General features: G+C 40.3%; 1 protein-coding gene across 1 annotated transcript in view; it reads right to left on the reverse strand.

Moving 5' to 3' along the window:
- The window catches only part of cntnap2a (contactin associated protein 2a), a 327533-nt gene that overhangs the window by 54369 nt on the left and 247803 nt on the right, over window positions 1-25361 (reverse strand). Inside the window, exons 16-17 of the mRNA XM_080489327.1 lie at window positions 7977-8133; window positions 4271-4398 (exon numbers count right to left, since the gene is read on the reverse strand). Of these exons, the coding sequence (XP_080345453.1) occupies window positions 4271-4398; window positions 7977-8133 (285 nt within the window). The remainder of the gene's footprint in view (window positions 1-4270; window positions 4399-7976; window positions 8134-25361) is intronic.

Here is a 25361-nt window from a genome sequence, read left to right on the forward strand (position 1 = left end):
TGCCATCGTCTTTGGTATTATAGACTTATATAAATGTGAGTGATGTTTTAAAATTTCTTTGAGATCAAGACTGCAAATGATCAGCTTAATTAGGACAAATAAAAAAAAACGATGCTTGGAATCATCAACAGATAGAAGACATTGGGATGCTGAGAAGCAGGACAGCAGAGTTGGGAAATGTACTCACAATCTTTACTTAAGTAAAAGGGCAGATATCTGTGGAAAGAAACTGATGATGCACCAGAGGGAATCTAAATGTACAGAATTATTTACTTTTCTCAAATAAAAGCAAGAAAGTACTTTTTTTTTTTTTTGAAAGAACTCTATCCATGATATTACATTATTAATGTCACCTGATGACTCAAATGTGTCAATTTCTCCAAATTCAGTGTGAATAACTATTGATCGTGCTCATGGAAATGTAGAAAATGTAGATATTTGTATTTAAATGTTGGGCGTAAAAATGACGAAGGTGTCACAACAATAAATAAATAAATAAATAAATATCTAAGTAAAGCAACAAATACTTATATCACTGCCACCTCTGCAGGACATCGGGTCCCGACAAGTTGGCAAACCTCAGCCTGTGTAATTTCCAAGCTTCTCTTGATAATAAGATATAAATAGAGCGTGGTCTCACAGAGCAAATAGTGTTCGCAGCCGCTGAGTATCCGTTCATAATGGCAGCTACTTATTATGGTTATGTGGCTTTACACCATTAGGATAAGGTTTTCATTATCCATTTGACTTTTACGAGTTTGGGTGAAAGCTCAATAGGAATGAGAATGAGAAAGTTTCCATTTAGTGAGTACAATAGCGGCATGAGGAATGGGACACAATTAATCCACACTGACCTGACACAAACCCACTGCAGGAGTGCACAACGCAGGTACGATCGGGACAACGTCAAACAGCACAGACTCATGGAAAAGGCAGGTGGTTGGTATCACTGTACTGCAGAATCCGTGCGTCTCCGGGCTGACCCAAAGTCCCGAAAGAGAGCAGTGTGCTAACACTGATTAGGAGAATAGACAGGAGGAAAAACAGCAAGACTAAACTGCCTTTCAGTGATTTCTGCAGTATCTCACATCCGATGTTTACCTGAGAAACAACCTAAACTACTGGGACTTGACTGAACGGAATACAAGGATAAGAAGATGAGTTCACACTGTCGATGGAAAGTCTCTAAACACAGTGCAGATACTTTTATCTGGCCACACACACACACACACACACACACACACACACACACACACACACACACACACACACACACACACACACACACACACACACACACACACACACACACACACACACACACACACACACACACACACACACACACACACACACACACGCACACACACACACACGCACACACGCACACACACACACACACACACACACACTAGTGCAAATACATGTGCCTGCAGACACAAGAAGTTACTGAATTCACAGAAATCCACAGAAGGACACACAGAATAATATCCCACAGAGGAAGGACAGTCAAGATAAGGCAACACGTTCTCTGAAGGATTTCTACAATGTGACTGTGAGCAATGTGTTACTTTCACACTCAAGCGCAACCCTGGAATAACAATGGGCCTGATTGTACTCCGCTATGCATGAAGTGTTTTCTCGTGTTCTCTCTTACGATAGTTTTTAATTAAGACCCTATTCAAGCCATCAGCGACAGTCAAAAGAGGCTACTTTTCAAAAGTTTGGCAAACAGTGTTTGACTGTATTGTACAGCCTAAGACACACTGATAATCCTTCATTTCGACTGGGATTTGGGCTGAAACATTCAACACATTGCTCTTTAGAAAGAGAGCGAAGATAACTAAGAACAAAGCTCTTACTCTCTCTTTATTTGAACTTCAGTATTTGTGCAAGTTCCCGCTGTACCATATTTTAATTAATTAAAGTGATATAACGCAGCCGGCACTTTATTGGAATTAAGTGTAGGCTTTTATTGCAGTTTTGTTGGATTACACTCTTTGGGGACAGAATATACTGTGTTGGTCTGAAAATAGGACGACTGTTCCTTTCTTGAAAAAGGTTTTTCAAATCTTGTTTGCTCTGATTTTTACTGTTTGTTGTAAAATAAAGATAATTAAAACACATGGAATTTAACAGCTGTCGTTAACATTTGTAAATACCGATGAGGGGACACTGGCGCATGCACTGACGCATACGTGGACACATGAGTGTGCCACTTCGCAGAACTTCTCAGATGCATTCTGGTGACATATGGTCCAACAAACAATCTTCATTGTCATGCACTGGTAGAACCAGCTCTTCCCACACCACTTCACTCACACCCCCCCATCCAAAGCATTCAAGGAGCAGCATTTTAAAGCCTTTGAATAGCTTGTTAATAATGCCCAGCATCCTCTGGGATGATCACCAACTCGACACCGTTCAACGGGGACATTTTACTGGCTCAGTCAGGTGCCCGTGGATTATGTCCAGCACGTTCCTTTTGTTTCTGAGGTCACAGTTATGCTTGTTCTGCATAACAACAGAGGCTCAATATTAAGTTCAAAATATGAGACAACCTTTTTTTTCTTTCTGTTTCTAGGAAAAATGTCCTGTCTTATATTCAGACCAAGATGGCACCTCTGTGACCTCTACAATCCTGGCGGCCTCGTAGTTACCCGGTCATTGCACCACTGCAGTGGTGCAGGTACTTCCAAGTGATACTTTGAATTCTTCGGGATGTCTATGACTGACTTTGCTCTGCCGTAACTGCAGTTCAAGTGCAGCAGACAATGTGAGTCATGACAACAACTGTTAAACACCTACTCTTCATATTTTCTGCAAGTGAGCATTTTTAACGGGCGTATAATATAATACTTGTCAGTGCTTAGAGCCCATTGCAGCTGTAGTGAATTGCACATTATGCAACTGCCACTTAAAATAGCCTATTCAGGTAGTAATTCAACTGTGCATAAATGGAGTCAGCTATCACTCGAAGTTTCCTGGCACTTTGCTCACCGGTGCTACCTTTCCATTTTCTTCTGCCACATTCCTGAATACATCAATAGTGATGAAGACGGCTGAAACTGACTTGGCTTCTATGCGTGTAATTTTATCCTGGCACAAAAAAAAAAAAAAAGCTTTGCGAGAGTTTTGAGTTGAGGAAGGTTACAGTGCATCGAGCTTCACACACTTTGAAAACTTTGTCCCATTTCACTGACTCCGAGACCGGAAACCAGTTACCTTTCAAGCACAGATCATCCTGAGACAAAAGTTATACTTTCCAGCAGTGTTTCTGACTGACTTTCCTAAACTTTAAGAGTTATAATAGGTTACAGGGAATGAAATATTCTCATGACTATGTTATTCAGTCTTTACTCTTCTTTCGAAGCTTTGAATAGGAGATGGTAGTTCTGTGGATAAGAAGGAAATATCTTAACAGACATGTGCCTGAGTGAAACTTCCACAACTTAGTCACATTTGTTATTAGATAACTGCCTTTTCTCTGCAAAAATGTGTCTAGATACTTCAGATAAAAAAAAAAAGAAGATGTTATTTGCTCCTTAATTGTTTAAAAGCTACTGACAATGTATTAAAGGGACTGGAGGATTTCTCTTGACTCCACCTTTGATGAGCTCCTCACTAAAGGTTATGCAACCGTGCCTTTACAGCCAACTGAGAAATATTTCAATATTTAAATCACTCCTCTCCGCGACTGACTTGCAGAAGGTCATTAACGCGTATATATCTTCTCAATTAGGCCATTTTAAGTGCAGTCAGCCAAGCTCACTCAATGGCTCCTTTCAAACCCACAGCTTATCAATAATGCTCATAGCAGCTCCAGTCATCCTGTGCAGCCTTGTAGAAAGTTTGACGTTTGATTCGAGCTCACACTGATAACCCCTAAAGCTCAGTGTGATCTGGCTCTTGGTTATATCGCCAAATCTGTTAACAATATAATACAATTTGGAATCCTCCAGCATAACCTTGCTGCCTGTCTCCAATGTTAAATCATTTAGGATGGTGTTCAATTTGCAACATTAAAAGATTATTTTAAGGTAAATGCCACTGTTTGTTCCCAAAACTGCCTTTTTAAAACTTTCTGTAGTCAATAGTTAAGACTTTTCAGATGATCGACACATGCAAGCTTCGGTGGTTTTTGTTCAGTCAGTCCTCAATACTGACACTGACATGGTTTTTACCCATCATGTCAAACACTAAAGATCAGACCTGAAGCCAACAATAACCACACAGCAGATAAGATGCATATCAGCGGCACAATACTTACTATCTCCTTGGCATCTGAGTGGTCCGACAGTCAGTTTAGCCTCAGAGCCCGGTCTGTTGGTGTCACCCACCGCAACCTGGCTGACCGGCAGGTGCTCTTTGTATATCAAGAGACCAGAATCTTCTCTCCTGTGAGTTTAAACACAGACAGGTGAGGAGAAACTCTGCATTAATAATCAGTCCTTGTTTGTGGCAACATGCAATAAATTGCTCATGAAAGTGAATGCGTGTGCATGGATTGTCTCCAACCCTCCTTGGATGATCTGGTGTAGTCGATGGATGAATGAAAGCTGCATTAGACCGTCTGGACCTTTTCATAAAGTTAATTGCTGTGTCAGGTGTAATATCACTACATGGATATGACTTAATGTAGAATAATGGACACTGCAAAAAAGTCATCTTCATTTATATGATAACATCTATATGACTGTTTTTTCATACACAAAGCTGTCAAAGAGCTGCTATCAAAAGGACCGTGTTTAGTATTATTTGTGGAATGCTTGCATGGCTTGAAAGTATGTCTATAATGGAAATCAATCAGTCGAAACATCCATCCATTTTCTTCTGCTTATCCGTTTCCGGGTCGCAGGGGTGGCAGTCTGAGCACCGTCACCCAGATCACAATGCACCGATTAAGAACCTTTCCTGCAGGTGGTGAGCCCACGGGAAGGTGGCGCCCGGCATGGGACACGAACCCACTACCTTGAGAGTGCGAGTCTCATGCTCCACCGACTGATAGAGATATTATATGAATTGTGCACATGCTTAGAATAATAACACTGCTTCAAACATTGGAAGTCTAAATGAAAATATAAGCAGCAGTACATTTGAGATGTATTTCACCTTTGCTGATTTCAGTACATTCAAGGAGTCAAATTAACACAGCTTAGAAATTAAACAGTAAGAGTTCTAACTGGCAGAGCAGATGTTTTTATCTGTATTGTGAAAGTAGTGTGTGTCTGTGTGTGTGAGCGTGTGTGTGTGTGTGTGTGTGTGTGTGTGGGTTTTACAAAATAAATGGAAAATGGAAGGAAACAGTTATATCAGATATATTTCAAAAACTAACTCGGATGAATTCTCATGAATAAATGAATTAAATATTAACAACAAGAACAAGACAGTGTGGCGCTTATTTGTAATATCATCAGTTTGAGAGATGGGGGGGGGGGGGGGGGGGGGGGGGGGGGCATGAAAGCAAATGAAATCACCTCCTCTTGCTAACCCTTAGTAATTACTCACAATCATACAGTACAACACGCACGCACGCACGCACGCACGCACGCACGCACGCACCGATCCAATTGGCTTTAATGAGAATATCCATCAGCTGGCTAAAAGAGCTTTGAAACACAAACTGTTGGTTCTGCAGGCAAACATCCCTCTTAAATAAACACATCCCTGATGGCGGCATCCATCATTCAGTCACTCTTCCCTTTGAATTCAGACACCTCATCAGACGCTCCAACTCGGGCACAATCGGCACTGACTGATTATTGCAAGCATTAGCATTGGCACTAGTTTCATCTAAATTTCCACAGGTAGAACTTCTTTCGTTTTAAAGTACAGCTCATGCGTTAAGATAATAACTGCAAGCAATTTGTTCTTTGTAGAGCTCCAGTTGGGATTCAGAAGTGTTTTAGTGGAAGATGAAATCAGAATGAAATTCTCTTTCATATCAGATGTACTTGTGAATCACGGTCTCTTAATAGACACACTGACCTTTACTGTTTTATTTCTACTCAGATAATCATGGAAAGACTTAAATATATTAGGGAATATACTTTGACATATACTGCATATTGTGAATTTAACAGAAGTTTAACCAACTCTCTCGACCAGCTGAGCGGGTAAGTGGGCGTGTTGGCGGAATGAAAAAACTGACGTTGTCCTGAATAGCTGTGGAACAAATGTCACAACCTCTCACTGCTACCCTGAGGCTGCTTTATTTCTAAGGTTAGTGGTAATACAGGCCAGACTGCAGCAGATCTGTAGCATATATTCAATTCAGGGAGGTGAAAACCCATTCAATGTGTTGTGCACACATCTTTGTATGTAACTGGCCATTTATTAAGACTCGTCTCACATCGGCATTGTAAGTTCAAGCTGGGTTTGTCATTATAGATGTTGGGTTCAGGGGGTTTTGTGGATCAGTGGGTATAACTCATATCCTGTTCACGTGCCCTGGGGTAACCACTGTGTGTGTCTCTATGTGTGCTCATGTCAAAGAACGTTTTACAAAAGTAAAAAACATTTAACATTGACATGACACAGACATATCAAGGTTATGACAATTAAAAAAAAAAGATCCTTTTAAAAGTCATAGTATGGTTTGGAACAGGAATATGTTTTTGGATCCAACTGCTTTGGGAACTGTGTAGATCCTCCACCTGAGCATTTCCCCTCAAACTCTGTTTGATTCTTTTTGTTGGTCAGGCTGAATCTATAACAGGATTCAACAAGCCAGGCATTTTGTTGTCAGCCTCTGCAGTGCTTTTGTGACTGATGCCAGTGCTTTTAAAAAAAACAACCCAAAACTTTTATACATTTTTTATGAATTCATGTTATTTTATGTAGGCTTGTGAAAGTGAAAAAGTGTTTTGTGTTTGTGTTTTCATTATGGAACAGACCCTATAATATGAAGTGTTTGTGTGGACTTTTTCAGTTGGGAAATGTGTTTTCTACTATTTACATGGGCTTTCGTACATGATGGTGGCTCATGCTCCATTCATGTTTTGACTAATACAGCTTTTATTTGATGTCAACAAAAGGTCCATTTGTGATGAAGAGTGAGGAGGACACTACCTATTCAAAAGCAACGCGAACAGTTCCCCACAAACAAAGCTCTGGTAGTGGAAAAAGGGTTCTTGGGTTTCTTCTGGTTCGAATAAGGACTTGCACGCTAACGCCCTCCTGATGTTCTTAGCTCCTCTCGTCTAAAATGGCCCGAAAGCAGTTTCTTGTATTGATCTAGTGACATTTACAGATTGAAATCTATGTCAATAGATTTAATCAAGCCTTTCTTTGCATTTAATTACATTTAATTTAAAGTGATTGTAAAATGAGCTTTCTTCCTAAAACTTTATGGCCACAGACATTATGATGCTTAACTTAAATAAAGGCAGTTTTCTTTCTCATGACCCATTAGGAAGAGAGATAAAGCGAAGCGACACAGTAAAGAAAGTGGAAGGGCATTTAGAAAACTAGTTTTCTAATTAAACATAATACCAAAAAAAAAAAAAGAAAATAGAAGCTGGATAGATGACATCCTGGAATGATTGTAATGAAGATTATAATTAAACACAGTATAGATTGTAGAATGATTTTAATGGAATACAAATTATTTTGAAAATACTTAACTCTGGTCCTATAGGCTGGTTGTTTAAAAATGTGCCTAAATTTGTGCTTTTTGAAGACAAACATGATATGTAACGCATGCGGGTGCTTCATTTCAACATCATGCTATTCAATCAGGTTTTGTGGAGACACATTTTTGACATTTGTGAGTCGATAATGATCCAAAACTGCAATTTAGTTTGCAAGTCACGTTTTTTTTTTTTTTTTTTAAATCTATTCCTAATTGACTTTTAACTGTCAGCTTTTACTGAAGACTTTAATTAAAGTCAATGAAAAACTGGAGCTGTGAGGAAATTAATCACACTGCAATTGTCAGTGTGTTGGCTGAACTTTAATGTCATGTTCTGACTTACCATTGTTTGGCGTCGGCGTCGCAGTTGCAGTCGTACTTGGGGTCCGTGCAGTTCCTGTCGATGCCGCACGCACATTTCTGGATGCCAGGTCCTGAACCGCCCCAGTAAAAGTGCTTCTCGCTGCCTCGGCCCACCCACCACGTGTAAGGAGTCCCATCTGGAGACCAAACACAAACACAAATGTAAATCCTTCTCAAGAAATTAAACAATCGCTCTATGTTCAACTGCTGCAACGCTCGTTGTGTCCGTGACAGAAAACCACAAAAGAGCCAGAAGCACAAACTTTTGTGAAAGAAATAAAGTTTTGCTGCTAAACTGTCCAAACTCTTTCTAATTACAGGTGATTAATTGGTAAACTTGTAAGTGTTGGAGGCTTTTGTTGCATTAATGTGATTTATATTGGCAACGAGCAGCTGCATGGTGAATGTAATTCATTTGCTCAACATGTTTTACACAGCTGGATGGTAAATGCCTCCGAGACTGGCAGGCGCACTCAGTCATAGATCACACCTGTGATTTTAGAGATCTATTACAGTGTCAAACAATGTCACCGCTGTATTTTTACTTCATTCACTCCTTTGTATATAATTTGCTCGAGTGAACAATGTGTGCACATCAACAACCAGATGTGCATACGCTGTTGTGTACGTGGGTTTGAATGTGCATATTAATGAGTGGATAAAAGGTGAGGGATTGTTGCTTTTCAATAAGAAATGCAATATTGTTTTCTTTGCCTTGGATAATGTATTCTGGCAAGGGACGGTAACTAAGCAGCGAGATAGGTGTAAATATTTTGGTGGCTGGCAATATATCACAATTGCAGCGAGACAGGAAGAAACAATATTACGTTTCCCTCTTTATTCCAGGAAAATAAGCTGCAATGTCAATATCACTTTGTCAAATTCGTTCAGAAACAATGAAATCTCTTGAGCCTCATTTTGCACAGAACGGGATTGAAGCAGACTTTTGCTGCAGCGCGACGGCATTGAGAGGCGAGATGTACAGTTATGATTACACTTTTGATTTTCTGAACTAAGGCTAAACTGCAGCGAAGCGAGGCCACAGATGTGTCTGTGAGTGTTTGGAGTTTGTGTGTAGTGACCTATGGGTTTATTGTCCTCATAAAGAGAATTAGCTTCATCTCTCTTCAAGCCACTGTTAAGACAAGCCATTGTCAATAGGATTAATGCTGCTTCCTCAAGAGACTTCATAATCCTCCTCCTTTATGTGGACAGAAAAAAAATGCGTGTGTGCATTGTGCCTGTGCTTCTATTGAGCATCAAGTATTTGGTCTTTCTTCAGGTAGAACAGTTTACAGAAGAGTAGTATCATACCACATCTTCTCGAAACACAAATATAAATAAAAATCTCAGACAAAGGACAATATAATCAGAGAAAGCGCGCAGACAACTCTCTCTTGAGCAAACAAAGGACAGGCTGGCATATAAAGCCCTGGCATGTACCTGATATTAGTGTGAGTCAAGTGATAATTGAGTCATAGTCAGTAATTATGTCTGATAATACAAAGCAAGGCTCTGATGAGGGGGTGGCATTTAAATCCTGGTAAAGAAATAAACTGGAGGTTATATTTATCCATGAGTGGAACAAAGAATATTTACAGTAGGGAGAGTAACAGTATGTTGTCAACTACCTGTTGAACTATTAAACAATGAGCATGCAGGGAGATGTGTGTTTGGCACCATGCCTGCAGTAAATCAGTTTTTGACCTGTAAAGCTGAAGTCAAACGGTTTTCAATGAACGCCAACAGCAGGTCACAGTCAGGCTGGGCTTATCTTTGTGCTTGAAAATTATTTCTTACTTCGGTTGGACCCTTCTTCTACATCTAGTGGCGGGTGTTCAGTAACTCGGATCTGTACAAAGGCAATGGCGATTAATTTTACAGAGCTATGCGGGTTTAAAAAAGAAAAGAAAAAAAAAGAAAAAATGCACTTGCTGCCTTTTCCACATTCAGAGCTTTCACATTCCAACAACAGAAGTCACCTTGTGCCACTTCTGAGACAAAGGGACGCACACTCAAGTGAACAAAAACAAGCTGTGTGCAAAAGTGCAGAAACACTCCCATAAGCCCAGGGTCTCATCTTGTCACTTTCTGCTTGGCCTCTCACTTTTTCTGTCATAGCTTAACACACTTGGTCCCTGTCTTGTTCCTCCCATTGCTTCCTGACAGGTAAGCAGAAAAGAGAAAAAAAATCCTACGCAAAAAGAAACATCCACTCAAACCCTCTCATAACTTATGTTTTTCATAGTGAGGAGAGGTTTGAGACAAGTAAGGAGAGTGGCGGGAGGGAGAGTAGGGGAGAAGCTGTGTAGGAGTAACAGCAGGGCATCAGGTGGAATGGGAGCTCTGTATTGTGCCAGTTTAGGTCTCCCGTGTGATTCGGTTTGCTCTGCCAACACAAACAACTCAGGAGTGGAGAGAAGGAGGAGGAGGTGGAGGAGGGTGGAAGGGGAGATGAGAGCATGACAGCATGGATGGATGAAGATGTGAGGAAGGAGAGATAGAATCAGACTGGCAGAGAGTTCATAAGGAGCTCTGCAGAGAGAGGGCACTGCCAACACGAGGCTCAGGGGCATGTTTTTGTGTGCAAGTACGAGTATTTGAGAGAACATGGACTTCTGTGTTGAAAAGTCCTGGGTTTAAAAAGCAGGTGCACCATAATTATCCTCAGTCCCACTGGAGCGTGATTGGTAAGAGGGTTTAAAAATGGTGGTCGTATGTGTTTCTGTTAATGTGAGAAGGACTGAAGGAAGACCAAAAAGACCTGTTATGATATAAACTTCAAAAATGAAGCAAATGTGAAAAGAAATTAAGCTGTGAAAGTGAGAGGAATACAAACTTGCTCCAGTAAATGTTCAGCTAAGTGTGAACATAAAATCATAATTGGGTAAATTTCAACTTGGGTCCAATTTGTACTCTTTTTGACTGTCATTACTATCAGTACGGGATTATTTCCCCATCAAGGTAATTGCTGACCGAACAAGGAAAACAGGAAAGTCAGTAGAAAGAAAATAAGAAAGTACAATGATCAGAAAATGCAAAGCAGCATTCCTCGAAGTGCAGACAGATGAAAATATTACAGTGTTTGTAAACCTGTGCTCCATGTTTGGATTCTCACCCTCGTCAGCCCATTAAGATGTGAGGCAACACTTCAATTCCTCCATCCATTTATCAATATTCTTTACTCGCTTTATCTGAGTCATTTGAGTACTTTTCAGTCTAGGATTAGATGACTCGAGTTTCTATCTTCAGCCTGGTGTATAATGGTGAGAAGAATTTTTGTGAAAAGTTGGAATTTCTCAATTTTGTTCAATATATGACATAAAAAAGGGAGCCAATCTACAGCACAAGTCACAAGTGTGTTCAAACACGAACCACTTACAATTCCATATCTTCTCACTCATTAAGTAAATTAATCTCTGGACGTGAATATTTCAAGTCTTTGGGCTTGATGGCTTTGTGGCATCTTCTAGTTGCAGCTTAATGCTTCCTGACTCTAAATCTTCAGAGACCTTGGTCTTGTGATGCTCCAAGTATATCAGCAGATGCTCCTTTGTGAGAAACACAGGCAAAAAGCTTTGAGTGTTTTAAAAAGTAAGAATGGCTCTACACCTGCCCTGGACAGGGGACACTCCCGATTCATGTTTTTGGATGATGGGAGGGAAACACATTCGCCAGAGAAAAACCATGCAGGCACAGGGAGAACATGCAAACGCTGCAAGAATGGGACCACAACACTCTGCATCTCTCAGATGATAATCCAAATGTATTATTATTGCTCATTTTTTCACACTTGTTTTTTTGTTTGTTATTTTCAGTCTTCGGCCAGCTTTTCTTTTTTCAGGAATCACAACGCCCTCCTCTGATTATGGAACACAGATCTAGTAAAGTAACTACAAACACTGCCAGCCCGGACTCAAACTGGTGGGCTTCTCAGAGTGCTAACCACTACGCAAGACTAAATTAAGACATGCATTAGTCATTAGCCTGGAGGTGTATTTACATTTTTTTTTAACCCAGCACTGTAAAAGTTGTAATGGATATGTTTGACAAAGACAAAAGATATTATACTACTTTGTGTGGGGTTAGGCTGAGCGCATTGTGTTCATCTTCACTCACGACTTGGATTCGAAAAAAAAAAAAAAAATCTCTTTTTCTTAACCAATTGTAGAAAATTAGGAAACTCCAAAGTTTTCACATACTTTCTTATGAGATTATATTCTGCTGATAAGCCCTTCATTAACCTTGCATAATGTATCCAAATGTATCCACTCATAAACTGAAATTAACAGAGAATTATAAATGATCCACTCTGGGTTTTAATCGGTATATCCATTTTGATAATTTGACTGTCTAAAGTGTTTTGGCCTGCTCTTGCAGTACTGTTGTATTACAGCCATGACCCCGGCTTGTCAATTACCTTCAAAGACGACGCAGAAAAGACAGAAATATTGCCAATAAGTAATAAACTACAACTCTCTGTGAAACCAAATATTCACAGTCGAAGCTCAAATATTCTGTTTGTGTCGTTTTACTCTTCACATCCATTGTCATCCCTTCTTTTCTCTTACACAGCCAAATCCCCCAAGAAACATGCTAAATGTTCACAGGAGGAGAGCAAAGCAGACATGACAGATTGATAAGGCATAGGGTTGTGTTCCTCTGCCGTCCTTGGGGACAGCCGCACAACACGACTTATTGTGATGGGTTTATCTGTTATTCCAACAACACAGAAAGCATGCGCACATTCACACGCCCAGACACACTCCCCTATTTATCTCCACTCTTATCCAGAGAGGTTAATGTCTACATCTTCATCATGTCGCCGGCATTTTGCAGAGACTCCTACTTCCCCCAAGCAGAGACGGATAGAGGAGCAGAAGGGAAGACAGAGACACAGAGTGGAAGAAGCAGGAGGGTTGCTGTGAGATAAGAATAATGACAGCATGAAGCAGAACGACAGCAATGGAAAAAGAAACAGCGAGAACATACAGTATGAGTGATAGGAAATGTTACAGTTTCATCCTTCTCTTCACAACCGCCGATGCTTCTTCAAGCAATCCCATCCAAAGTGGCCCCCAGTCTGAGTGACAGCAGCTTTTTGACCCTGATGGATTGCTACAGAGATGAAGAAAATTACACTCACAATGTCAGCATTAGCACTGAGCTGAGTGAAGACTGCTGTAGACCTCAGTGTGTTTCCCTCGGGTATAACAATGTAATAGACATTTACACACACATATGTGCACCAGAGACGGCATGAGGTGACTGCACTTTGAAGACTGATGAAGGAGAAAGATAGAGTAAATGCACACATTCACACAACACACAAGATCATTTTAGAATTAATAGAAGGTGGTGTAGTGGTTTGCACTCTCAGTTTATAGCCAAAAGGTCCCTGGTTTGGAAAGATGAATGGACAGAGGCTTTAGTTGTTTGTCACATAAATACATTTTGTAATTTTGTGCACTCCATAAATTACCAATTTGATAAACATTCAGTGAATCTCTATATTCCATACATATTCTATACAGCTTCTATATAGCTCCTTTACAGCTTCTATACAGCTTCTATACAGCTACCATCACAGGGCAAACACAGAGAGACAGTCAACCACACACACTTGCATTCACACCTATGGGCAATTTATAGTCACTAATTAACCTTAGCATGGGGAGAATAAAGGCAAACTCCACACAAAAAACCTTCTCGATATGAGGTGCAAACCACTCCAATTAGGGCTGTGGGGGCTGGGGCCAGTAAACTGGACAAGTCTGTACGACTATTGCACAGAATTATTATCACTGCTGCTGCTTAATCACATAGTTTGAGTTATTTCAGGTGGATGCAAAGATTGACTGTTATCTAATCATGAGGGATTGTTGGTTATTGAAGATGATAAAACGCAACTCTATTGCACTGATTTGCGATGTCACAACACTGTCTATAGGTTTGGGCTGAAACGTTGTCATTTGCCAATGGGTTTATTCTCCGGCTAAATATTGGGGCAAAGTAGTTTAAAGAGCACAGACCTATTCTAACACTCATATTGTTTTTTTCATAAGAAGCGCCACCACGAAGCACAAGGAGTACCTGGCCCATACTTATCATATCAAGGGATCATACCCAGAAAAGGCAGACTGTGAACCAAAAGGTCAGCGGATCCAAAATGGCACTCGACATGCTCAGTTGCTCATGTCCCCCGTGTGGGAAATTCTGGCTTTTAAGAAAGGCAGACAATTGGAGCTTAAATGCCAAAATGGCATTCACAGCCCTAAGATTTGGCTTGCTCATAAACCAGTTTCAGACCTCACCTTTCAGTTTGCTCCTCTTTGCAGCCGCTATACCTACACGAGTGACCATTATTGAAGCGTTGGTAGACCCGCTCAGACTGACAGGCGTCTGTGAGACGGCACATTAATGTACCGTATAGTAAGTCACTGGCGCAGGCAAGTGATAGGAAATATAAACTGTAATGCTGCAATGTGTGGGGGGGTCTCTAGGGGGTTTGCATGTGAATCAATACTGTTTTTCTCTCTCTTCTAACAACATAGCTATTGTTAGGTTAAAAAAATTCGATAGAGCCAAGATTATCGGCAACAAAAGACGATCATTTCGAACCAAATATGCTTTCGCTCTTAGGAGGTCTGGACAAAGGACACACACAGAGTCACACGTTTCATCTTTAATCTTGGACAGGTTTCACACAATGTTAAAAATCAATTCGTATTTGTCAGAGAACACTGTTTTTTTCTTCTCTGCCTTGCTTATTCCATTCCATCAGTGTTTGTTGAGGAGAGTTCCTGATGTCTCCCTCACAAGTCTGCTATTCTCCTATCCACTCAACATCTCTATTTTAGTGGGGAGGCTTTAGCGAAGCATATTAGCTATGCCCTGGAATCTCTCCCGAGAAATACAGATAATGCACTGTGAGTTTTGTGCATGAGGGCAAGAGAAAGACAGAGTATTTGTGTCCCTCTTTCATTGTCTCTGTCCTTTTGTTTATCTGTACAAGTGCATGTGTGCCTGTGTATTCTCCTCTCTGCCCCTTTTAATCTGTCTCAGAGACTTTGCCTGGCTCCCTTGTCTCTTTCTATTGTCTCAATCCTTCGCCTCTCCCTCACCACCTATCCATCAAATTACTTTGAGGACCTCCTCTGCCTCCCAGCCCTCCCTCAACTTTCCCCACTTCTAAGGCCCCGGCATATTTAGGCCTATCTCTGCTTCATGCTCTCCACCTCCTTCTTGCTCTCTCATATCTCACGGTCTCAGCGGCCTCCTTCTCTTTATCTGTCTTCCTATTATGTCTTTCCTCCTTCTCTTGGCAGTCCTGAATCTCTCACTTTACCAGATTACTCATTTCCCCTCCATCTCTCTTTCTCTCATATCTGCCTCCACACACCTTTAACTTGCTTCCTCATATCAGTTGGTCTCAGCGGTCCTTCTCTCCCTCGCTCCATATCCGTCCATCTTCACAACACTTTCTTGGCATCTAATCTCTTTATGTTCTCATTAGTTGCACTATAATCTGCCCTTTAATCCATACTAATTGCAAACTCCCTTCGCTCTGATCCTGATCTGACGTTGTATTTGAAACACACCCCTCCCTCCCGGCCTTTCCTATTTGGTTTGATCTATGAACAGCTACAACGCATACCAACATCATAAATGCCTGTGATCTGTAAGACCTTGTAATTGGTGGTGATCTGGAAACCCTAAAGTAAATTAAAGGTCTCGAGTTTTGTCTTGTGTAAGTTGATATCACAAGCATGTGCAACTATATGGCACCAAATATGATCCTGTCAAACATGGAAGTAAATATTGTACATTTTTGACTGTAATAACATACATAGTTAATTGTGAGAAAAAAAAATTTAAAGTTCCAAACGACGCTGTTAAGTACAATGATGGGCTCTAATGTAGTTTACTTTTTGTACTTGATGTTGTAAAACTAGTCAAACAGATGTGCCTTTTCAAGAAGCCAGCCATAGCAATGAAATAGCAAAACATAGACAATCCCACGAGCACAAAAATATATGATATATAAGAAGACCGTATCTAAATTCCTCATTTTTGTTACGCTGGGAAGAGGTTAAAGAGGAACAACACTGAAATGAGTTTGCTGCAGCCTGCAGTGCAAGCAACGTCAGGTGAGACATTTCCGTTGTCGACATCAGAACCCACAGCGGACAGACAGGGAAAGGGTAATGAGTTATTTCAACAGTTTCTACCTGAGAGCACCCATAGCGGGATCCACCTCCCTGACGGCTCTGAGACCGAGCATTCTTTCCGCACCCACTGTTCAGCAAAGCATTATGCTCTAGTAAATTCACTCTGCATACCTCTGCGCCCATCTACAACTCTTCACAGGTCATCAACAAGTGTAACCCTCCATTAAATGAAAAATGCCTTGGAAAGCGTGGAGAGGGGGAGGGAGGGGAAATTAATATCAATGGTTGTGCCTCTAATTGGCTTGTCTGCTTGATAAAGGGCACAATAACCAGACTCTGCAGCAAATAAGCCCCCCCTTGCCCACCCTCCTCCCCTTGACACTTCAAAATATGCACCGGAGCCAGCGTGCACGCACACAAGAACACACACCTCTGGCAGTCATTGTAACTGACAAAAGTGTGGGTTGAAGACTATAAACAACCATAATCATCATTACTGCAGGGTAATCTCAATCTGTGTGTGTGTGTCTGTGTGTGTGTCTGTGCATTTGAGGCTATAAGTCACATTTAGTGCCGTGTCCCCTCGGGTCAAGGCCGATGGACAGATGTGTCATGAGGAAAATGGCCTCTGCCAAGACACACTCGTTTTTCACTCTGCTTTTTTACTCGCTCCATCCATCTCCCTGCATATCTGTCAGGCTCGTCATATGGATGGGGATACAGTGAACAACACTCATAATTACAGAGGAGGATGAACAGGGCATAAACAACTCCGGGGAGGTGAGGGAAAAGCGAGGGGGAGCGAGAGGCAGAGGAGAGGTAAATCAGAGCGGGAGGCGGGCAGAGAGAGAGAGAGGTTAGGAGACAGTCACCTCGCGCTGAGAAGAAAGACAAAAACAGGAAACAAAAAAGGCAAACATGAGGAAATGATGTGAGAAAGTAAAGACAAAAAAAAACAAGGCCATGAAGTCACACAGCGGAATATTGTTCTATTTAAATACGACAAGAGAAGTGTAGTGAGAAAGTCACAGTTAAGGTGTTAATGTTTGTGTAGTACTCCAAAGTGAATTGCCAACACCAAAGTTTGACTCAACTTCATTAATTAGTGTTTTGTGGAAGTCGTGAAAGATTCAGACGGAAAGACGAGCCGAGTTGACTTTCTTTATCACTTCCACCCTAAAGGTGCACACACCAGTTTAATCAAAGTGGGACGACGATTTAGGGCAGCGTTTGTCATCCTATTATTCCAGACTTAAAATCTCACTTATGAGTCTGAATTAATCCGATTTTTTTCAGTAATCAACATCTTTTTTTTTTTCCATTCGATTTTCATGTTTAAACACATCATGTTTTCACCATTCAATACTGTGAAAATGCAGAGTACAGGAAAAAAAAAAGCTGACATTGTATTTGATCTCCCTCAGGGTTTCAGCTCAGAATGCAGATTGGGACTCAACCTTGTTCTCTTCTTAAAGGAATGATAATTTTGGAAACGTTCATTCACACATGAAAAGATGTTCAACATGCAAGTTATGGTGTTTGCCGCACGGTAAACTCAAGAGATTATATAAAGCACAAGGAATGCAATGGCATTTAAAAGGGTTGTCATGAAAAAAGAGAAAAAAAAGAAGTCTGAAGCCATTCAGCTACTTTAAAATATCCAGGTTTTGCTGGTGACTACAGCTCATACAGTACAAAAAAGACATGCCATGTGAGTCATTCTGTCTGGTTTTGGTTGTTTGCGGAGATTTTAACTGTGTGGTGTATTTCTGTGCCCATCATGATAATTGTATTTTTTTTAATTAATTTTTTTAATCTCCTGGCAATAGGAAACACTTTGTGTTTCTGCATGGTTTTCCTGCTATGGTTATGTCAAGATGTAGTCTTTTTCTTTGTGTTGCTAAGGCACCTAAAGTTGGCCATATACTGTGCGAATGTGTCCTTTCCCAGAGAAAAGATGAGCACTCGTAAAGATATCTTCAGTGCAGTGAGAGTGGTTCACGGTTGCTGTCATGATAGCACAACCACAGACACCCCGAGATACTTTCTGACACCGTCACAAAAATTCATGGACACTGTTTCACTACACCGGACTGTGTGACTGCTGCTATAAAAACAACAGAAGTGAAGCACACGATGCGATGGTCAAAGTGACAAAACAGTAGTTTGGTGATTCCCAAGAAGGTAAAATGCTGAACCCTATTGATATCACCCATCTACTTCAACACTTGGCTTTTTCCCAGAACATAATTGTATCTATTTCTGGAGGCTCTGGCGTACGTACACACTGTTCATATTTAATTCACTTTATTAGAGAGGGACACCATGCATACAACTAATCATTGTATACAGTTATAAAGTCCACATTGCATAATGTAGCAAGTATTACATTCATAAGACTAATCTGTTTCTGAATGCTTTTGTAATGATTGTTTGCAGAGCTCCCTCGCTTGACTGTGGTGTATATACTGTAGGTGAAGTTCTATGAGTTTTAGCCCATTCATAGCAGAGCTTGTAGTATTCCAGCGAGTCTTTCTAAAGTTCCTGTCATGTTTAATCGAGTCAAGTAAGCTTGGTTGCAGTTTTGATTTTTACTCATCTTTGGATTATGACTCATATCCCATCGTACCTTTGTGTTTTTGGGACTTTCCATGTTGCAAACTACGTTTCTGAAAAAGGATGTTGCAAGTTGCAGCCATTAAATATAAGATAAGCTAAGATGCATCGGTATTGATACCAGTATCGGGTCCTATACTGCATGGAGTTTTCCTACTCGTACTCGTCAAAAAAATTAATTTTAATGAGAATGAAAAGCGTAAGGCAGAGCGTAAACTATGTTCTGCCAAAACAGCAAGAGGAGAGAAAGCTAAATTTAATCAGCAGCGAGCCCGCTGTCGCTCCCCTGTACTGCTCAGCAAGTGACTCTGAGCCATGCTACATGCTACATGCTACATGCTAAACAATTTCAGGGCTTAGACACCAGGAATGCTACATGCTAAACATGAGTGAAGTATGACTGATGGCGGTATCGGTACGTCCCAATACATTTTCTTTGTGAGCAAAAAGTTCAAAGGAAGTGTAAATCATTGCTTCTTTATATTATTTACAAATTGCACATCATCATCTTTTTATGAGAGTTTCCAAATTTTGGGAACGACATTGATATTAACTTCATGCTGTGCTCCAAACAGAATAACAAACCCCGAACACACCATAGCCAAGCACACCAGCTATGAGCTGACTGTGCTTGTGTGCATGCTCCCACGCAGTCAAACATTCAAAGTGGCATGTTCACACCCACAATGTAATTTTAAATTTCTTTCAAGTTGCTGTGACACAAAACAAGACAGAAGAAAATCCTTCCAGTGTCCATCAATTGTCAAGGAAGCTCTTGCTGGATTTTGGCTTTGTATTACTCATGAAGGGGGATGTGTAACCTGCTGACAACTGCTTGCTATGTTCATCATTGCCAGACTTTATTGTCAGAAGCGTGATAGATTTCAGTCTTTTATCCTGAAAGACATTTTTTGGAAAGGCAAAGAAAAAAAAGAAAATGACTTTGTTTTCTTTTCTTCCTCACCCCCTTATGGTCCAGCTGTGCAGCTACCCAAAACAACAGCTCCTTCATTTCAATTTCCTTTTCTCTCACACTTATACCTATATAATACATCTATGAAGGGTTAAAGTTATCTAAGTGAGGAAAGACAACGGAGAAGAAGAGACCATCAAAGACACATCAACAGTCAATGAGGCAGGGCAATGTGTGTGTATGTGTATGGCTCTTGTACTTTATTACCATTGAAAGTTATTCAGACACTTGACAGTGGCATGGAGATTCAGCCTTGCTTGTAGCCTAACCTTGTGGTATGTGACTACAAGTCTGGCTAAAAATTACTGAGGCTAAAATATCAGAATATTCTGGCCTTGCAAGATCTATGCATGCATTGGATTTCTACTGGCTGCTGTTAAAGCGTACAACGCTTGGAAGATTTCATCATGGCATCAGCCTTGAGAATATATTGCAAGCATTTATTGTAAGACACAGAGAGCCACAGCTCTGAAAAGAAGGTTGGACGGTTTTTGACAGCAAAGGCGTTTGTGATATATACATGGTGTCTGTCAAAGGAGAACAAAGACTAACCTCTGACACTCCCTTTTCGTCCAGACAGCTCCATTCTTCTCCTGTGCTTCAACCTTACCCTGATCTTTGTTTGCAGTCGATTCAGAGGTGAAGAACCTGACCCCAGTGGGCCGGCCACTAACCCGCTGGGTTTCTCCTCAAGCACACAAAGACCTGGCTACCTTCTTTATCTTATTCTGCCTCTCTTACACACTCGAGCAGAGCTTTGTCTGCTCTCCCAGGTGCTTTCTTGTCCCCCGTCTTTGGTATCCCAGTCTCTGCTTTTCTCCATTCCCTCTTCGCCTCCTTCCCTCACTGTCCTGCTGGCTCCATCTTAGCTTGAGGTATTGATTTCTGTCAGAGTTGACCATGGCCGCTATTGAGTTCGTCACTTGTTTTAGATTTCTTTTTTTTTTTTTCTTTCCCCAGTCGTTACCTTTCATTCTCGCACTCTTCTCTACTTTACCGTCTCGCAACGGGAGGCATACTGAAAGGTAAAACTTGGAGGCTGTCAATCTGCTTTTTTTTTTTTTTTTTTTTTATGTCTGCCTCTTCATCTCCCATCAACCTATGTCAGTTTTAAAGTGGACATCGACGTGTCTTTTTGAAATATGCAGCACATAAATCCACATTTACTCTGACGTGTGTTCAATTTTGCTATTGAAAATGCTGCAAGACCCGTCATACATTTTTCTTACCCCTCGATATCGCTTTCAATCAATTTGTCAATACAAGCCAGTGTCCCTCCAAAAATGTTATATATGGATAAAATCTAACTAAAACAACTATTGTGTATATCTAAGCATCTGGAAAGTGCATAACAGCTTGAATTAAATTGAATAAAAATTTTCCTGCAGTACAGAAATGTGTTGTCAATCAGGATTACTCTAATAAGGTCAAATCACCAGTATTTACCAGGAGTTCTTGAGAGTGTTTATTTTTGCATTTTATGACAATTTATACTCCCAATAATACATGTATACAACCGAAACATAATGATACATATAAAAAGCTTATTAAATCTCTATCTAAGGCAGACTGCCCAGTTTATGGCCATATTTTATATGTAGAATACAATGTGTCTTCAAGTGAAGGCAATCAGTATGTTTGATAGCGACAGTGATTTGTTGTACTTCTCTATATGGACCACATTTAGGTTGAATATACATATTTCTTCCTCATCCTTTCATGTCTGTGGGTCAATAACTGCTGATAAACTAGTCAGATTCAGTTTAACAACAGATGTTTATAGATTTTGGGTGACCTTGCTGCACATATCTGCATATCAATGAACAGGAAAAACAGATACAGTGAAAACCACTGCAACAGTTGACGTTCAAAGATACAGAGTTCATGTGCAGACAGAAACTGAAGTTTATCATGCATATTTATTGCTGCATTAATGGGCGCATGTATTCAAATGAGCGATCGTTTACATAATTACGTTTAATCCAGCATGGTGATTAGGTTGGGACCTGAGGCCGCAGAAGAGCCTCTTGTTTTAGGCATTTCATGCTTTATGTAATCAAGTAAAGTGACGCTGCCATAGCACCTGCAACAAATTGCAACCTTCGACAAACAACCACTTGAACACTTGTAGTTATTAGCAGTGATTACCTGAAACTATATTTAAAAAATAAATAAATAAATACAACATAACTGAATGCTTTTGACTTAATCAAATAGACCAATTTAAACACGAACTAAGGTAATGCTGCCTTGAATCTGTATATTTATTATTTTTAAATGTCATGTTGATTTTTAATGCGACTCAAGTCATTTGGCGACAAATTGTCAATTTATCGTTTTAGATATTGGATTTTGGCAGTAGAGTAAAATGTTGCTCACCTGCCCATCATTTGCTAATAACCTGTCCATGATGCCCCGGGGAACATAACCATATTAGTAATGAGGACGTGGCTGACAGGTGAGGCTTTACCTGGCTTCAGGTAGCTCGTTATAGATGATGAGGTGTTGTGTTCCATAATTAGGAAACTTTTCAGCTCTCTGGCCAATCTTGGCGTTTGGCTGCTCGTGTCCGTCGACTGCAGTGTAACTTCTCTGGTTTGGTTTGACAGCTCCAATAGGCTGAGTGTCTGCGACATCTACGTACAATCGTTGGATGCAATACTCGTAAGTTCTGCAGGAGTTTGCATGGGGACTCTTATAGGAGGATAACGAGATATAGATAGAGAAAAAGTTTGTACACTTGTTTTAGTGTGTGCATTTTCTTTTATTTACGGATATATGATATTAACTTCTACTTACCGAGTGGTCTTGGAAAATATTTTAGCAATTATGCAATTTTAGATGCGCACCGGCATGTTTTGTGCATAATATATGTAGATGAGCCTGTAGCAGCCAAAGTGAGAATTATATTTGTGTTTACTAACTCGAGCGAGCCAGAAAAGTAATGAAGTTATCATTGTTTGAGTTACAGAGACAATGGACACCCTTGAAAGTGTTCTTTGTATATACTCTCATGTGGGAGCATGAGCATTGGGATTCATTTATTTACTAAATTAGTTCCAGGTTTATTGCTTTTTTAAGGACTGACCATAAATATGACAAGAAAAACAAAACAACTGGTTAATTAATCCCACCGAGTCTCTGTTTCCAAGACTTTGATCACAATAATGATAGATGCCACTGTACACAGTTAAAAGTCAAAAGTAATGGTTGTTTTTAGTGTAAGAGGAGATGGTAGTGCATCCTATTAACAATTACAATTTAGTTTTAGTACTCAACGTTTGCATATGTACGGTATATCTCTTTATTGTGAAAAGGCATTTGGGTTTATATTGATGAGTTGTATCCATTTTAAATCACCAGCTGCACGTTATATAGAGCATGAGTGATTTGGTGTGAGGCGAGTGCATTTGTCAGGTATTACCAGTTAATGAGGGTCAGACTGATTGAGTCAAAGTTTGCGGGCTCTGGCTCGCTGCAGTGGCGAGCAAAAGATGAGCACACTTCAATCAATGTGAGACAGGACTTCATCATTTGTCGACACTGTCTGTCAGTTATCAGGGCTCACTGTAGGCAGCTGGAGAGAAGGCCTCTCGTCCATAATTGAAAATTGAGTTTAGAAATGTCACACGGATCTGTCCATCTAAATTTCAAGCAGGAAATCCCTGTTGGCGCGCAGCATGTAGAGGCCTGACAGAGCCCATCAATCCAGGGCTCAACATTTTTGTCAATGCAGACAATTGCCAGTGGGGGATTTGTTCATTTTTAACAAGGGCCATGTTGACCAGCTTCAGCATGAGAAGACGCCGCAGGCAGACCTTTGTACTTCACTAATATCTCATCCTTTGAGGGGTCTGTTTTTGCGACTTTGTTCTTACTTACTGTGTAATCGATTTAACATTAAAAGATGTGATTGGCATGCTCTCAAAGCCACGATTGCTCACTAATTTGAACCTGTTGAAGCATCCTTCAGACACTTCAATTACTCTCCTATACGAACTTTTACAATCTAAAACAAAAAAAAGGCTTTAACCTTTAAATCACCAGCTGAGTGACCTTTATGTTCTTTGCCGCAGGACAAGCCGGCCAATTTCACAGGCACTGAATGAGTTCTGTCAAATAAATCAAAAAAGGACTACATCTAAGGCTAATCTCCGACTTTGTCACACGTGTGGATTATTCTTTAAACTTTATGGTGAATTTACCTTCTAGTATATGCATTCACCTTAGCGTATCCCCAGCCAAAGTCTCACTCCTCCGTAGTAGTTTCTAAGTGAGGAAAATAGAACGCTAATCTATTCTGGTGTAATCATGCTTTGACCTGGTTAATGGAGGCAGAATACCCCAGGGCAAGATGTAATCAGAAAGACAGTTAATAAAATGAACAAGACTGCTTTCCTGATCTTACTAACGTCTCTGACCTTCCCTGAGGGACAGCACTTAAACACATGCAAGCTCACACATGTACATACATTCACATCCTTAATGACACATAGACATCACATTCCATGCCCATGCAATGTGAGAGAGGCTCGGGATCTTGAACACACATAAAAGGGGACCCAGTATGTTGCAAGCATTAATTCAACATTATTTTTGATCCTTTAACCCTTTATATCATTATCTCGGTACTAAATTGCATCATTGAAGGAACAGGGGACAAATGAACCATTTGCCCACGCCACAGACAAACACATGCAAGCATTCACACACAAGCAACAGTTGCATTAGTTGAGACTGTTAAGTTCAGAGAGAGAGGTTTTAAATGTTTCATCTTATTTTTTTCTTTTCTTTTGTTGCTGATGAGAATCTTCACCTGAGGTCACATAGTTCAACAACAGTGAGTCACAACACTATAAACGTCTGTTAGTGAAAGACGGCAATGAGGGACAGAGCAAAGCATCACGTTGCGGTGTTTTGGGGTATGTTGACATGGAGAACACAGTGGTGCATGAATGTGTAACATCAAATTCAGACACACACTTAATCCTTCATCACTGAACAACAAACAACAGTTTATTTTAAAGAGTGTAGGACAATGTGAATAATAGAACGATCACTAAGTTACAACCACCATACATGCATTATATGGACTTATTATTATTATTAATTATTATTAGACTTATTACCTGTCAGCTCGACGATAACCTTGCACTACCGCACATGTTTCTAATGAGCAATTCTGATTTGCTGTACGACAACCCCTCATTTCTCACTCTGTGACAGTGGTGCGGTGTGAAAGCCTCCCGCTCCTTATTTTCTTGCAATGAATTTTAGCGGCTGTTGACTTTAGTTTATGCCCGACTACTTTTGATACCACTGTATTAGATCGCTTCTTGCTCTGCAGACACTTCACAGTTCATACCAAAGCTTTGACCATAACTCAAGACGGGTGGTATATTCAGTGAAGAAAAAAGGAGGACACAATTCAAATTGTGTTGCTCTTGTTTGACTTGTCAGCTTACAAGTGCATCTGTTTTTGGTCAAATCACTCTGAATATTGTTTTTAAAGGTAATTATTAAACTTATTGTTATTATAAACCAAGTAATCATAACATTGCCAAAGGTATGACTAAATAAATGTCCAGTCAGGTAGCAATGGGGG

This window comes from Lipophrys pholis (assembly GCF_963383615.2).
Source record: "Lipophrys pholis genome assembly, chromosome: 20".
In the NCBI taxonomy this organism is placed as follows: Eukaryota; Metazoa; Chordata; class Actinopteri; order Blenniiformes; family Blenniidae; genus Lipophrys; species Lipophrys pholis.